A 17,364-nucleotide genomic window follows, 5' to 3' on the forward strand; every position below is an offset into this window, starting at 1 on the left:
TAATATCAGAAACTAACATTCACTAAGGGCCCATGCTATATGCCAGGTCCACTTCTGGTCACATCAATACATTATCTCACTTAATCCTTACTTTATCCCTGAAGGGAGGCATTATAATCCTCATTCTAGAGATGAGGAAATGGGCTCAAAAAGGCTAAGTAACTTGCGGGCAGCCACAATATTAATGAGCCAGTGGCTGGGTTGGGGTTTAAGTCCAGGTCTGTCACAAAGTGACACCAAAATATTCTGGTGAGCTTACTGGGAGGTGCCCAGCAGCTGTCAAGTGGACTTCCTCTTGGAGCTCAGCAGGAGGGAGGTGAAGGCTGGCCTGGCTGGCCATGCAGCTATTAAGACGCAAGCCATCTGAGAGTGGGCCAACCACCCTCCACCTAGAACAAGAATAGCCATGAGAAACTCTCAGCCCGGATCTGAAGCTGGGTCTTTTTTGGATGCTAGAACAAAACATTAAAAAGAAAAGTTTTCTTGGAAGTCTGTCTTTCAATCTGGAAAATGAAATTTGGCTGCTTCTAAAGGACAATCTGTTCAATTGCTACCTCTAGATCAAAGCTTCTCAGCAGCCTCCAGGAGCCTTTCCAATTTTCTCAGAGAGGGAATCAGTTCTTGGGTTGGAAAGCACAGACAGACAGACAGGCCAGCAGCTGGACGTGGCTCACAATTTTCCTTTCTGGGGGTCGGCTCAGGGCTGAGGATGGGAAAAGAGCTGGTATATGATTGACTCCCTGTACCCACTGGGGTCAAAACAGAAACCCAGAGTATAAAGCCCTAAAAAACAAGACCACTGAATATCTGACTGTGAATAACACAAAAACACAGCAGATTCTTTAGCTCAATGAAATGAGTTTAAACACTTCAAAGATAAAACCTGCTGTAGAGTCTTTTGCCATAATCACACTTGCTCCAATAAACACTCAGTGCATTATTTCTGAGACTAGTACTTTCTTCCTCGACACCAAATTGGAACAAAATAAATAATTAATTACTGTTATAGGGTAGCAGTATTAACACAGTTATTTTTTAATGCAGGCTCTGGGGTCAAACTGCTTGATTTAAAACCTTAACTACCTCTCAGTCGCTATGTGACTGAGTCAAGTTACTTAACCTCTCAGTGCCTGTTTTCTTCTCTATAAAAATGGGGAGAACAAGAGAACCTACCTTATAGGATTTTTGTGAAGATTAAATAAGGCCTGTAAAATGTTTAGCAAAATGATTATATTTAATAGATATCAATACATATTCAGTATTGTTTGTTTTCAGTGAGTCATTTAAACATTACAAGTCAAATTATCTTTGGAAAAACTCACTAATTTAAGACTGTGTCAATAAAATGATGATCTTCAATCATTGACTCATTCATTAAAGAGTTTCTTCTGGAAGTATTACCTCTTAAGGCAGTGGTTCTCAACCTTCTAGCCCTTCAAATACAGTTCCTCGTGTTGTGAACCAACCATAAAATTATTTTCATTGCTACTTCATAACTGTAATGTTGCTACTGTTATGAATCGTAATGTAAATATCTGATATGCAGGACGGTCTTAGGCGACCCCTGTGAAAGGGTCGTTCGACCACCAAAGGGGTCGCGACCCACAGGTTGAGAACCTCTGTCTTAAGGCCTAACAACAAAACAGTCTGCAGACAGCAGTATGAAATTAAACACAAACTTTACTGGTTGGCCACCTCTGATCCACAGTGTTTTTCATAAAAGAACTGATCTCTAAAAGACCAGTTAGCAAAGCAGTGCCTGCTCACAGAAGGTGTGATCATTTATGCACAACTGTGGGCTGCTAAGGTATCTCACCAGTCAGAATTCCCAATATCCAGCTCTCTGGATCAAGATCTTTGAACACTTTGGCTCTGAGATGACAGAGTCTACTTTGGCATTTTATGGGGGCCTGTCCAAGAAGCTGATATGCATATTGTTTACTCTCAAGTACACTGCGGGTAAATAATTCATTCTTATACAATCTTTATGAAATAGCACTGGCCTCACTTTTGTTGGAGTGAGGATGACACTGATAACCTACCTGAGGCTCTCTATCCTTTTAAAAAATTACTAAACTCTCAGAACTTTAAAGTCAAGCCCTAAAATACCAAAAACCCAAGGGACCAATGGCCACTTGAAAGGTGTAATACACACACACACACACACACACACACACACACACATATATACATATACATACATACACACACTCTTCTTTTACTCCAAACCTGTCTGGCCTACTCTTTAAAACCTAACATGCAAAAATAGTCAGTCTCATTATTTTATAGATATTCTTTATCTGCCTACAAATGCTATTTTCAGATTGGCTTTTTTATTATTATTATTCACTAGCCACAGTTTGTAATTTCTTTGGTTTGATTTTAAAATTTAATCTACCCACAAATGACAAAGATGTATCACAATGGAGCATAATACAAATGAACACTCTATGGTTCTATAAAGCAATTCTCAAATTGAGTCTTAGAAAACCTGAAATCAGAGTGGTGTCATTAAAAAATGTACTGCCTCCCTAGTTAACTACTTCAATGGACAAAGTTAGGACAAAGCCCATTGAGATATACACACTTTAATATATATAAACAACAATTTACTATACTAACAGAACATCTCATAAGCAGTTTTTATATAAGTATAATAGAATATCTAAAGATTAGATAAATTACAATTTCTAATTTGCAGTTACATTCAATCACAAACAATACATATAGTGGGAAAACTCCTAGATTTTATTTTATTTTATTATTTTTGTTTTTTTTAATGCCAGGTTTTCTTAAAAAAATTTTTTTATTGACTTCAGAGAGGAAGGGAGAGGGAAAGAGATAGAAATATCAATGATGAGAGAATCACCGATCGGGTGCCTCCTGCACACCCCCCACTAGGGACCGAGCCCGCAACCCAGGCATGTGCCCTTGACCGGAATCAAACTGGGTACCCTTCAGTCCAAAGGCCGACACTCTATACCAGGGGTGGGCAAACTTTTTGACTCGAGGGCCACAATGGGTTCTTAAACTGGACCGGAGGGCCGGAACAAAAGCATGGATGGAGTGTTTGTGTGAACTAATATAAATTCAAAGTAAACATCATTACATAAAAGGGTACGGTCTTTTTTTTTTTTAGTTTTATTCATTTCAAACGGGCCGGATCCGGCCCGCGGGCCGTAGTTTGCCCACGGCTGCTCTATACACTACTGAGCCAAATCAGCCAGGGCCTGGATTTTAAACCATATGACATAGGCTCAAGGCTTGACTACACAACTTTGGGCAAGTCACTTAGCCTCTTTAAGTTTCAACTGTTTCTGAAAACAAAACAAAAATGAACTTAAATATGTCTCATTATTCAATACTGTAACATTAACTCAAGAATTTTCAATAATGAGGACTGGCTAAGATAACTAGCAAACATCATCTCAAAATAATTATAAAAATTTGAGTAATTTATTGAATCAAATATTAAATAGGTGTCTGAGAATTAGGTTTTAATATCTGATGAAAAATACTTAAGCACATGGATTAAGGAAGCTATTTAAGAAAAATCCAGTTACTAATATTATTAGTTTCTTCATCAGATAAAGAATTTTTTCCTTTCAGATTAATTTTTCCTAAAATGAGAAACTATTAAAGATTAAAAAGAAGCAGGAAAGTTTACTTTCTTTACTATGAATAAATAAGAAATGGCCCTGGCCAGTGTGGCTCATTTGGTTGGGTGTCATCCTGTGCACTAGGACAGCAGTCGTCAACCTTTCGGACCTCACGGACCACTGGTTGGCAACCACTGCTCCAAAGGTTTCCTTAAACGAGTGGTTGCCAACCTTTCGGACCTCACGGACCACCAGGGGTCCGCAGACCACCGGTTGGTGACTGCTGCACTAGGAGGTTGCCAATTCAATTTCCAGTCAAGCGTACATGTCCCAGTTACAGACTCCAACCCCAGTAGGGGTGTACAGGAGGCAGCCAACTGATGTTCTCTCTCTCTCTCTCTCTCTCTCTCTCTCTCTCTCTCTCTTTCCTCTCTCCTCTCTCCTTCTCTCTCTCTCTCTCCATTCCTCTCTCTAAAAATCAGTAAACTATTCTTTAAAAAACTAAATAAGAAATGAAAGGTGGATACTAAATCAGGATGACAACTTATTATGATATTTTTAAATTTATAATATAATATCAATCTGCTGAAATAGTAAAAATAAACAAAACTTGCATTTGGTTTAAAAACAAAAACAAAAAACCAGCCCTAGCTGGTTTGGCTCAGTGGATAGAGCTTCGGCCTGAGGATTGAAGGGTCCTGGGTTCGATTCTGGTCAAGGGCACATGCCCAGGTTGCAGGCTCAATCCCCAGTAGGGGGCATGCAGGAGGCAGCCAATCAATGATTCTCTCTCATTGTTGATGTTTCTATCTCTCTCCCCCTTGCTTCCTCTCTGAAATTAATAAAAATATATTTTTAAAAAACCAAAAGAAGAAATAGGCATTGGGCATGACTACCCACCATGACCTGCCCAGTTAGGAATTTAAGATCAGATCACCCTGTGAGGTTATTCTCCCTTCCTCTCCGAAATCAATAAAAAATAAAAATTCCTATATAATAAAGAGGCAATATGCAAATTGACCATCACTCCAACCCACAAGATGGCTGCCTCCACGTGGTCAAAGATGGCGTGCAGGGGAGGGCCGTTGTGGGCGATCAGGCCAGCAGGGGAGGGCAGGTGGGTGTGACCGGGCTGGCAGGGGTGGGCACTTGGGGATGACCAGGCCTGCAGGGGAGGGCAGTTGGGGTAACCAGGCCTTCAGGGGAGGGCCATTGGGGGTGACTGGGCTGGCAAGGGAGGGCAATTGGGGATGACTGGGCCTGCAGGGGAGGGCAGTTGGGGGCAACCGGGCCTGCAGGGGAGGGCAGTTGGGGGCAACCAGACCTGCAGGAGGGGGGAGTTGGGGGCAACCAGGCCTGCAGGGGAGGGCAGTTGGGGGCAATCGGGCCAGCCGAGGAGCAGTTAGGCATCGATCAGGCTGGCAGGGGAGTGGTTAGTGGGTGATCAGGCTGCCAGGCAGAAGTGGTTAGGAGGCAGGCAGGCAGGCGAGAGGTTGGGAGCCAGCAGTCCTGGATTGTGAGAGGGATGTCCCAGATTGGAGAGGGTACAGGCTGGGCTGAGGGACAATGCCCCCCTGCCAAGTGCACGAATTTCGTGCACCGGGTCTCTAGAAATAAAATAAAATAAATAGTGCCTGGCCAGCATGGCTCAGTGGTTGAGCATCAACCTATGAACCAGGAGGTCACAGTTCGATTCCTGGTCAGGGCACATGCCCAGGCTGCAGGCTAGATCCCCAGTGTGGGGTGTGCAGGAGGCAGCCAATCAGTGATTCTCATCACTGATCTTTCTATCCCTCTCTAACTCTCCCTTTCTCTCTGAAGTCAATAAAAATATATTTATTTAAAAACTGCATCTATGCCGAAACCGGTTTGGCTCAGTGGATAGAGCGTCGGCCTGCGGACTGAAGGGTCCCGGGTTCGATTCCGGTCAAGGGCATGTACGTTGGTTGCGGGCACATCCCCAGTAGGAGATGTGCAGGAGGCAGCTGGTCGATGTTTCTCTCTCATCGATGTTTCTAACTCTCTATCCCTCTCTCTTCCTCTCTGTAAAAAATCAATAAAATATATTAAAAAAATAAAAATAAAAAAAATAAAAATAAAAACTGCATCTAGCTTTCTTTATTGTTGTTAACATAATTATATACAAATACAGTATTTGCTGTCTGTGAACAATACCAAGTGTGTGTGTGTGTGTGTGTGTGTGTGTGTGTGTGTGTGTGTGTTTAGGTGTTTGTTGCTTTGAGGATAATGGCTATTACTACAGACCTGCTTAGCATACATTTCCTCCCAAAACTTGTGGAACTAGAAATGGGTTAAACTTTCTCAATGACTTTACAAGTACCTGCTTCAATTAACTTTTTTTATAACTATAACAGTTTATAACATCAAAATGGATATTTTACATAATCAAAGGCTAATGGTGGTCTAAGCCAGTAAAACCCTTTTGAAAAGCAATTTATCAATGTGATATAAATAATAAAACTGCATGTGCCTTTTGACCCAATGCAGGGTCAAAAGAAAGAAGAAAAAATCATAAGGCACAATCCTGGGTTAACTAAAACAATTAAAAACTAGAAATAAAAGAGGACCGATTGGCAAAAAGTTGACTCAAAATGTTAAGCAAAACATCCAGAATGTAAAACAAGTACTAGATCAGCAATTTTTAACCAGTGTGCCACAAAAAATTTTAAAACATGCAATACCTGCCCTAGCTGGTTTGGCTCAGTGGATAGAGCATTGGCCTGTGGACTGGAGGGTCCCAGGTTCGATTCTGGTCAAGGGCACATGCCCAGGTTGTGGACTCGATCCCCAGTAGGGAGTGTGCAGGAGGCAATCGATCAATGATTCTCTCTCATCGTTGATGTTTCTATCTCTCTCTCACTCTCCCTTCTTCTCTGAAATCAATAAAAATAATAAATAAATAAATAAATCATAAATCATAAAAAAAAACATACGATACTTGACTATTTAGTCAGGGGCACTGACCTCTTTCCCCTTGGATTGTCAAAAAAATGACACATGGTGTGAATGAATCAAAATTATACCCATCGTTTTTGTCAGATGAGCAAAACACATTTTTTGGTCTGCTGCAGAACTTTAGTAATTAGTTTATGTGTATGATGAGATGAAAAAGGTTGAAAATTGCTGTATTACACAAATTTTTAGATTTTTTCCCCAAATAGTTAAAATGTTTTATTTATAGGGTTCTTCTGGTCTTTGTTTATTCTTTCAACAGGAAAAAACTAGCAGCTTTTATTACACATGTTGTGAAGAAAAATGATTTCCTTAGTGACTTAAAAAATCAATCCTATTAAGATACAATCATAAAAATAAAAAGTAGATTCGTTTTCCTTTTTAGAACTATCGAAAACAGTAACTTACTTAGAAAGAATTCCTCGAAGTCAGTTTTCTTCACACAGCTAGTATACATTCGTAGGGCTGCAATCTTAATCTTCTAGACAAAGAAAACAAAACCAAACTCAAGACATGACCAAGTGGATGTTCTACTGCTGTTAGGCGTAGGTCACAGAACCTTACATTTCTTTAACTAGAAGGAAGGATACAAACTTGTGTCTACGCAATATAATAGCTAAACAAACACAGATACTTATCTCTACTCTTAAAGCTACTCATTCATACAGACTTCACACGAGTTGCACATTTCAGGAATTTAGCATGAAAATGTCAAAAAGGCTTTTCCAATATTTAAATAAAATCTCTCCTTTAAGTCAAGCCCATTTCACCACATGTAAGCTTCTAAACCACTGTACAGCATCAGCCACATTAGCTCTTTTTCATCTGAAATCCTTAATATAAAAATTACCCATTCTCCTGACCAAAATCAATTAAACAAGCAAAAGCTTTAATCCTTCAATCTTTCCTCAGAGGCACAACTACCTATTCCTATTCTATTTTTTCCCTTTGGAGGAGAGGTCATTTTTTTCTGTATTTCCCTAGCTGATTAAGAGGGACTGTGTTTATAAATAAGAGCTTCTAATGAATATAAAATACTAGAGGCCCAGTGCATGAAATTCGTGCACTGCTAGGGTCCCTAGTGCAGGGGTGGGCAATCCCTGGCACGAATGCCAAACATGGCACGCCAGTAACTTTTGCTGGCACGCGAAACCCTCTCTTATAATCTTCCATTTACAATTTTTTTCTTAATATCGACTTTTTTATTTTTCAGATAAATTCAGTGTAGGTGCATCTTAGATAAATAAATAATTTTACATAACAAGTTATCTTAAAGACCATAGACATGGATTGACGAGAGAGGGGAAGAGCAATTTCTATGCCTCTGCCTTAACTCTCCCTGCCTTCCTAGATCCGACCAGGGTTTGGGTTTCATCCACATACACTTGTGAATCTTTGTTCTCAGTGATGAATTTTGTTAAGTCTCATAATAGAAGTAGCCTGACAAATGAAAGTAGTAGCTCGTGCATATCTCTGAAGGTCATGAAATATAAACCTGATGTAAAATCTCTGTCATCAGTGATGCAGCAGCAAAAGTCCCACTGATAATATCAAACAGAGTCATAAAGTTTTCTGTCGGACTATCAGTGTACATGTATACATTAAAAAATAAATGTATTTTTCATCATCATATACTGTGTTTTTGTCGCTCGAATGAATTTTATTATTTCTTCAAGGTTCTTCACATACGTATACCTTAAGAGATATCAAGTAGGCGTAACATGTTCTCAAAAAATTAGGGTTGGCACACAGAAGAATTTTGAGTCAGAGATTTTGCTGGTTTTGGCACGCACTCACAAAAACGTTGCCCACCCCTGCCCTAGTGGCTGCTAGGGCCTCCCTCCCTTCTCCTGGCTGGTCCCGCCCCTCAGTCGCTCCCGGACAAACTCCTGGTCGAGGGACAATTTGCACACTATGCTTTTATTATATAGGATAACAGGACTGACCTTTTACTATTCTCCAAAGCATTAGGAATTTACATAAAATTTTGATCTTACTGGTGGTTTTAATTTATTCACTGAGATGTATACTTAAGATTTACGTATTTATTGTACCGCGCCATCTTGAGTGGCTGATACGGAAGCGTATACATCCAGAGACCCTGCAACCACGGCATCCAGGGATCGGCTACTGATTCAGGAACACCGGATCTCAAGCAGCGCGAATACATGGACTCAGACAAGCCCTGCTCCTCCTCACGGAAAGGTCAGATATCGCCTAGATAAAGGTGCGGTTTGCAATTCAGGTTGGAAAGAGGAACGCGCTCGGGGGAAGTCTTCGCCCCACAAAGTCCGCGGCTGTTGGGGCCAGAGTGATCCGCAAGTGTGGAAGGGGTCCCGCAGGGTGGCTGGCAGAAGGAAACTCTAAAAATAAGCCCATAGCTGGACTGGATGCAAAAAAGGCAGCCTCGGATTTTGCCAGTGTGCCGGCTGCTTAGTGCCAGGGGAAAGAGGACGTGCGGAAGAGATTGCGCACAGAGCTAGATGGTGGAGGGGTGCCAGTTCACGCACCTTCTCAGGCTTTTTTTTTTTCTCTCCCCCTTAAATCTTTGCGTTTGATTATTAAACCCAATACATAGGATCGCCCAATTGGGGTCACTCACAGAGACTGCAGGGGAAAGTTGTTTTTTGTGGAACCTGGGAATCAGAGCGGGGAGTAACGATCAAAGAACTAGCTCTGGGGCAGTCGACTCTCCCAAACCAGTATTAAGTGCGATAGGGAAAACAAAACTTAACTACTGGCTAGAGAGGACTTATAGCCTCGGAGGTCAATCCAGAAACACTGCCACCCAGGGGCTGAACCACAAACTGACTCTTCTGTAAACACAAATAAAGGCAGTCTGGGAAACAAATACGGCCTGCTTTAAAATCAGGACTGTGGTTTACAACATGGGTGTATCGCAGGGAACTTCAACACTCTCCTGAATACCTGACAGGACTAAGGCGTGCCAAACAGAAGAGTAGAGGAAGTAAAGGACCTTCACTACTGCACATTTTTTTCTTTCTTTTTTTTTCACCTTTTACTTAAGAAACTAATTTTTTTTCTTTTTTCATCACCTGATTTTACCTTCTTAATTACTACATTTTTTATTTTTAACCAGTATTATTACTACTACCATTTACCTTTTTTTAAAGTGTCATTTTATATTCTCTTTATTTTATTTTGGGATTAGTGTTCTACATTCTATTTTCATCTTTCCTTTAGCATCATTTTACTCTACCTCAACTTTACCTTTATGCCTAAACTCTCTTCCTCACTTTTCCCCTTTTGTTGTCCTGTTTCTCTTAACCTATTCCTGCTTTAGATTTTCTCTATTCCTTCTTTTTACCCCCTGTTAAAACTTCACCCTACTTATATATCTAATTTCCAATCCCCTGCTCTAAATCCATATACACCTCTCTCTACTCTTTCTTCACTATCCAAATTTTTTTCTTTCTCTGTTGTTTTGTTGTTGTTTGCTTGATTGTTGAGTATATTGGGGTTTTTTATGCTTGTTTGTGAGATTGTTTTGCTTTTTCTTTTTATTTTTCTGTTGGGTTTTTTCCAGTTATTTTTTTGCTTCTGTTTTCCCTCGACTCACTTGATATTAGTTGTTGTTTGTAGTTTGCATTCATCTCTAGGAGTCTGTTGCTGGAATTTGTTGGGATTAGTGGCTGTTCTATTGGAGTTTTCTCCCCATATAAATAGTTCCTTCCCCTCTTCTATTTCATTCTCTTTCTTTTCTCTCTTACTTTTTTTTCCTTTTACCAATTTCATTTTTGCACTCCTTTTCTTTCTTTTACTCTTTTTTCTTTTTCTCTTCTTTCTTCCTTATCCCCTAATTCTCTTTGCTCTGGTGGTCACCTTTATTTGGGGTTATTACTATCATGAATACATTTGTGTTCAGTGCCTTGTGCGTTGTGCCTTGTTGTGTTGTATTTTGTGCCTTTAAATCAACGCAGCAGAGAGAGAACTACATAACCAAACACCTGAAGAAGAGAGATCATGGGGAGACAAAGAAACAGCCCGCATATGAAAGAAAAACAGGCATCACCAGTAAAGGAGGTAAACAAAATGGAGGAAATGGAGGCAAGCAACCTGTCAGAGAAAGAATTCAGAGAAACGGTCATAAAGTGGATAAAAAGAATGGAAGACAAATTCAACAATATGTGTAAGAACCAAGAGGAAATAAAGAAGAACCAAGAAGAAATGAAAAATGACATCACTGCCATAAAGAACTTAATAGAAAGCATCAACAGTAGACTAGAAGAAGCAGAGGACTGCATCAGTAAGCTAGAAGACAAGGTAGGAAAAAATACCCAAGCAGAGCAGCTTCTAGAAAAAAAAATTAAAAAGCAAGAGGAGAGCCTAAGAGAACTTTGGGACAACATGAAACGAAACAACATCCGCATAATAGGGGTGCCAGAAGGAGAGGAAACTGAGCAAGGAATAGAAAACCTGTTTGAAAAAATAATGACAGAAAACTTTCCTGATATAGGGAAGAAGAAACTCACACAAGTCCAAGAAGCTCACAGAGTCCCAAACAAAATGAACCCCAAAAGACAGATGCCAAGGCACATTATAATTAAATTGGCAAACACCAATGAAAAAGCAAGAATCTTAAAAGTGGCCAGAGAGAGACAGAAAGTTACCTACAAAGGATCCCAATCAGACTAGCGACTGATTTCTCAACAGAAACACATCAGGCAAGAAGGGAATGGAATGAAATATACAAAGTCATGCAAACAAAGGGTCTGAATCCAAGAATACTGTACCCAGCAAGGCTATCAATCAAAATTGAGGGTGAAATCAGGAGCTTCACAGACAAAAAAGGACTACGGGAGTTTATTACTACCAAACTAGCAATGCAAGAAATGCTAAAGGGTCTATTATAAAAAGAAAAAAAAAAAATAGTGCCAAAACCGGTTTGGCTCAGTGGATAGAGCGTCAGCCTGCGGACTGAAGGGTCCCGGGTTCGATTCCGGTCAAGGGCATGTACATTGGTTGCGGGCACATCCCCAGTAGGAGATGTGCAGGAGGCAGCTGGTCGATGTTTCTCTCTCATCGATGTTTCTACCTCTCTATCTCTCTCCCTTCCTCTCTGTAAAAAATCAATAAAATATATTTTAAAAAAAGAAAAAAAAGAAAAAGAAAAAAATAGGAAACAAAGAAGGAACACAGGGGTAAAAAATAAAAATGGTGACAAACATGTATCTATCAATAATAACTTTAAATGTAAATGGATTAAATGCCCCAATCAAAAGACATAAGGTAACTGAGTGGATAAGAAAACATGACCCATATATCTGCTGTCTACAGGAAACCCACCTCAGAAAAAAGACACACACAGACTGATGGTGAAGGGATGGGAAAAGGTTTTTCAGGCGAATGGAAATGAAAAAAAAGCTGGGGTAGCAATACTTATATCTGACAAATTAGATCTCAAAGTGAAGGACATAAAAAGAGATAAGGAAGGCCACTTCATAATACTAAAGGGAGCAATCCAACAAGAAGAAATAAGTCTGGGGAGGAAACCAAGATGGCGGCATAGGTAAACACCGGAGATTGCTGCCGCAAACAACCACTTCAAAAATACAATTAAAAGACGGAACGGACATCACCCAGAACCACAGGAAGGCTGGCTGAGGAGAGATTCTTCAACTAGAAGGAAGGAGAACAGCATACCAAGGCTCAGAGGAGGCGCAGTATGGAAAATACAAAGGTACGGAGGTGCGCGTGGAGCCAGCTGGTGGCTGAGGGCACGGTTGTCGTTTTCAATCAGGAGGGAGTCTCAGACTCTGAGCTCCAGATCCAGGCGAGTCTCTAGGGACTCAGACTCAAACGGGAGAAGCGGGATTGTCTGGCATCAGTCGGAACGTGAGGGCAGCTTTCTCTCCGAGGTTTGCAGCGGTTGCTGGGGTTCTGAGAAGCAGAGCCTCTGGGAACGGGACTGAGAGCAGCCATAACTGCTCCCTCCACCCGCCCTGTTGATCCCCTGCGACCCGACCCGCCCAAGCCCTGTGCAGAGCCATTTGCCGGATAGCCTCAGGCAAAGGCTAGATTAGCAGCTCTCCAGAGGACAGAAGTTTTCCCACTGCAGACACAGCTGATTCTCACAGCCAGTCGGCCTGGTGGTCAAATCCCTCTAGCATTAACTACAACAATCAAGGCTTACCTAGAACAAGACTGCGCACAAAGACCACAAGGGGGTGCACCAAGAAAGCATAAAAAATTCGGAGACAAAAAAACATGACAGAAATGGAGGATATAGAGCTAAAAAACGCACTTTTGAGGGCTTTCAATAATTTGCTAGAAACTGCCGATAAACTTGATGAGAGCCTCAAGAAATTTAATGAGACCCTCGATGTTGTGATAAAGAACCAACTAGAAATTAAGCACACACTGACTGAAATAAAGAATATTATACAGACACCCAACAGCAGACCAGAGGAGCGCAAGAATCAAGTCAAAGATTTGAAATGCGAAGAAGCAAAAAACACTCAACCGGAAAAGCAAAATGAAAAAAGAATCCGAAAATACGAAGATAGTGTAAGGAGCCTCTGGGACAGTTTCAAACGCACCAACATCAGAATTATAGGGGTACCAGAAGATGAGAGACAGCAAGATATTGAAAACCTATTTGAAGAAATAATGGCAGAAAACTTCCCCCACCTGGTGAAAGAACTGGACTTACAGGTCCAAGAAGCGCAGAGAAACCCAAGCAAAAGGAATCCAAAGAGGACCACACCAAGACACATCATAATTAAAATGCCAAGAGCAAAAGACAAAGAGAGAATCTTAAAAGCAGCAAGAGAAAGAGACTCAGTTACCTACAAGGGAATACCCATACGACGGTCAGCTGATTTCTCAACAGAAACTTTGCAGGCCAGAAGGGAATGGCAAGAAATATTCAAAGTGATGAATACCAAGAACCTACAACCAAGATTACTTTATCCAGCAAAGCTATCATTCAGAATTGAAGGTCAGATAAAGAGCTTCACAGATAAGGAAAAGCTAAAGGAGTTCATCACCACTAAACCAGTATTATACGAAATGCAGAAAGGTATCCTTTAAGAAGAGGAAAAAGAAGAAAAAGGTAAAGATACAAATTATGAACAACAAACATGCATCTATCAACAAGTGAATCTAAGAATCAAGTGAATAAATAATCTGATGTAGCCGTAGCCGGTTTGGCTCAGTGGATAGAGCATCGGCCTGCGGACTGAAGGGTCCCAGGTTCGATTCCAGTCAAGGGCATGTACATTGGTTGTAGGCACATCCCCAGTGGGAGGTGTGCAGGAGGCAGCTGATCGATGTTTCTCTCTCATCGATGTTTCTAATTCTCTATCTCTCTCCCTTCTTCTCTGTAAAAAATCAATAAAATATATACTAAAAAAAAAATCTGATGTACAGAATGAACTGGTGATTATAATGAATCAGGGACATAGAAAGGGAATGGACTGACTATTCTTGGGGGGGAAAGGGAGTGGGAGATGCGGGAAGAGACTGGACAAAAATCGTGCACCTATGGATGAGGACAGTGGGTGGGGAGTGAGGGCGGAGGGTGGGGCGGGAACTGGGAATAGGGGAGTTATGGGGGAAAAAAAGAGGAACAAATGTAATCTGAACAATAAAGATTTAATGAAAACAAAAAAACAAAAAAAAAGAAATAACTCTGGTAAACATATACACACCCAATATAGGAGCACCCAAATACATAAGAAAACTTTTGGAGGAGATCAAGGGAGAGATTGACAGCAATACAATCATAGTAGGGGACTTTAATACACCACTATCACCATTGGACAAATCCTCTAAAGAAAAAAATCAGCAAAGAAACATCAATCCTAAATGACTCACTAGATCAGATGGAATTAATTGACATCTTCAGAACATTTCACCCCAAAGCCACAGAATATACATTCTTCTCAAGTGCACATGGGTCATTTTCAAAGATAGACCACATATTGGGTCACAGACAAAGTCTCTTCAAATTCAAGAAAATAGAAATCATATCAAGCATCTTCTCAGATCACAATGGCATGAAACTGGAAATCAACTACAATAAAAACAATCCAAAAAAAATCAAACACATGGAGACTAAATAGCATGCTATTAAACAATGACTGGATTACCAGAGAGATCAAAGAACAAATAAAAAACATCATGGCAACAAACAACAATGAAAACACAACAACCCAAAACCTATGGGACACAGCGAAAGCAGTCTTGAGAGGGAAGTTCATAGCTCTACAAGCCTACTGCAAGAAACAAGAAACAATGATAATAAATTACCTAACACTACAACTCAAAGAGTTAGAAAGAGAGCAACAAGAAAAGCCCAGTGTAAGCAGAAGGAAGGAAATAATAAAGATCAGAGTGGAGATAAATGACATAGAGACCAAAAAAACAATACAAAAGATCAACAAAACCAAGAGCTGGTTCTTTGAAAGGATAAACAAGATTGATGAACCTCTAGCCAGGCTCACCAAGAAACAAAAAGAGAGGACCCAAGTCAAAACAACAATGCGGTACCATCTCACACCTGCCAGGATGGCTATCATCAACAAATCAACAAAGGACAAGTGCTGGAGAGGATGCGGAGAAAAAGGAACACTCGTGCACTGCTGGTGGGAATGCAGACTGGTGCAGCCACTATGGAAGACAGTATGGAGTTTCCTCAAAAAGTTAAAAATGGAACTCCCATTTGACCCATTGATACCACTTCTAGGAATATATCCCAAGAAACCAGAAACACCAATCAGAAAGGATATATGCATCCCTATGTTCATAGCAGCACAATTTGCCATAGCTAAGATTTGGAAACAGCCTAAGTGCCCATCAACGGATGAATGGATTAGAACACTGTGGTACATATACACAATGGAATACTACACTGCTATAAAAAAGAAGAAATTCTTAACATTTGCAACAGCATGGATGGAACTGGAGAGCATTATGCTAAGTGAAATAAGCCAGGCAGTGAAAGAAAAATAACACATGATCTCACTCATTTATGGATAATAAAGACCATTATAAACTGATGAACAAAAATAGATACAGAGGCAGAGCAGCATTAAACAGACTGTCAAACTACAGTAGGATGGCTGGGGAGGGTTGGGGGGGTAAGAGATCAACCAAAGGACTTGTATGCATGCATATAAGCATAGCCAATGGACACAAGACCCTGGGGGGTAGGGAAGGCTGGGGGAAGGTCAAGGCGGGGGGAAGGAGACAAATGTACTACTTGTTGTAATATTTTAAGCAATAAAAAAATCAGACAAAAAAAATAAAGTGGGAAGCACTGATCTCCTTCTGAGTTTGCAGTAAGCAGCTCAACATGAAAGATCATCTTGAGGAAAAAAAAGATTTATGTATTTATTATATGTACATTATGCCTTAATGAAAATATAAAAATAAAAAAATAAGGTCTTTTAAGAATTGAATTGTCGATCTGAAGATCAACTCAGTATTAACTAAACAGGTATTTCTAGAGACTTTCAAAATACCTCCTTAAGGATACAATTAAATAAACTAGCACATCAACAAAAGGCTTATAGAAGCTTACTTTTTTTTTTTTTTTAAAGAACTAGAGGCCCGCACAGGTAGGGTCCCTAGGCCTGGCCAGTGATCAGGGCCGATGGGGTCTTCTAGCTGCCAGCTGGGACCTTTCTTCGTTCCATGCCGCGCCCTGGTGGTCAACACACGTCACAGCAAGCAACTGAACTTCCGGTCTCCCGGTCAAACTCCCAAGGGGACACTTTGCATATTAGCCTTTTATATACAGTACTAGAGGCCTGGTGCACAAAAATTTGTTCACTCGGGGGGGAGGGGGGAATCCCTCAGCCCGGCCTGTGCCCTCTCGCAGTCTGGGACCCTTCAGGAGATAACGACCGGCTGGCTTAGGCCTGCTCCCGGGTGGCAGAGGGCAGGCCCAATCCCTAGGTGCAGCCCCTGGTCGGGCTCAGAGCAGGGCCAATTGGGGAGTTGGGGCGCCGCCCCCTGTCATGCACAGAGCAGGGAGGATCGGGAGGTTGCGATGCCACCCCTAGTCACGCTCAGGGTAGGGCTGATTGGGGGGTTGGGGCACCGCCCCCTGTCACACTCAAGGCAGGGTCAATGGGGAGGTTGCGGCGCCACCCCGTCACGCACAGAGCAGGGCTGATCGGGGGTTAGGGCGCTGCCCCGTCACTCACAGAGCAGGGTCCATCAGGGGGGGTTGGGGCTCCGTACCCTGTCACGCACAGAGCAGGGTCGATCAGGGGGTTGGGGAGCTCCCCCCTGTCACGCACAGAGCAGGGCCGATCAGGGGGTTGAGGAGCTCCCCCCTGTCACTCAGAGTAGGACCAATAGGGGAGTTGGGGCACCGCCCCCTGTCACACACAGAGCAGGGCGGATCAGGGGGTTGGGGCGCCGCACCCTGTCACACTCAGGGCAGGGCCGATGGGGAGGTTATGGCTCTACCCCGTCACACACAGAGCAGGGCCCATGTGTGGGGGGGGGGGGGGGTTGGGACGCCGCCCTCTATCACCCACAGAGCAGGGCCAATCAGGGGGTTGGGGCGCTGCCACTGTCACACTCAGGGCAGGGCCAATGGGGAGGTTATGGCTCTACCCCATCACACACAGAGCAGGGCCCATGGGGGGGTGGAGGGGTTGGGGCACCACACCCTGTCACACACAGGGCAGGGCCGATCAGGGGGTTGGGGCGCCGCACCCTTTCACACACAGAGCTGCAGGGCGATCAGGGGGTTGGGGAGCTCCCCCCTATCAGGCACAGAGCAGGGCTGATCAGGGGGTTGGGGCGCCTTCCC

The 17,364-nt window shown here is 42.1% G+C and overlaps 1 protein-coding gene across 1 annotated transcript in view; it reads right to left on the reverse strand.

Moving 5' to 3' along the window:
- The window catches only part of UQCC1 (ubiquinol-cytochrome c reductase complex assembly factor 1), a 115,288-nt gene that overhangs the window by 65,762 nt on the left and 32,162 nt on the right, over positions 1-17,364 (reverse strand). Inside the window, exon 5 of the mRNA XM_070420201.1 lies at positions 6,981-7,053. Within this exon, the coding sequence (XP_070276302.1) occupies positions 6,981-7,053 (73 nt within the window). The remainder of the gene's footprint in view (positions 1-6,980; positions 7,054-17,364) is intronic.

The sequence above is a fragment of the Myotis yumanensis genome, unplaced genomic scaffold (genome assembly GCF_028538775.1).
Source record: "Myotis yumanensis isolate MYYU_CA2020_CCGP unplaced genomic scaffold, mMyoYum1.0.hap1 SCAF_7, whole genome shotgun sequence".
Taxonomy (NCBI): domain Eukaryota; kingdom Metazoa; phylum Chordata; class Mammalia; order Chiroptera; family Vespertilionidae; genus Myotis; species Myotis yumanensis.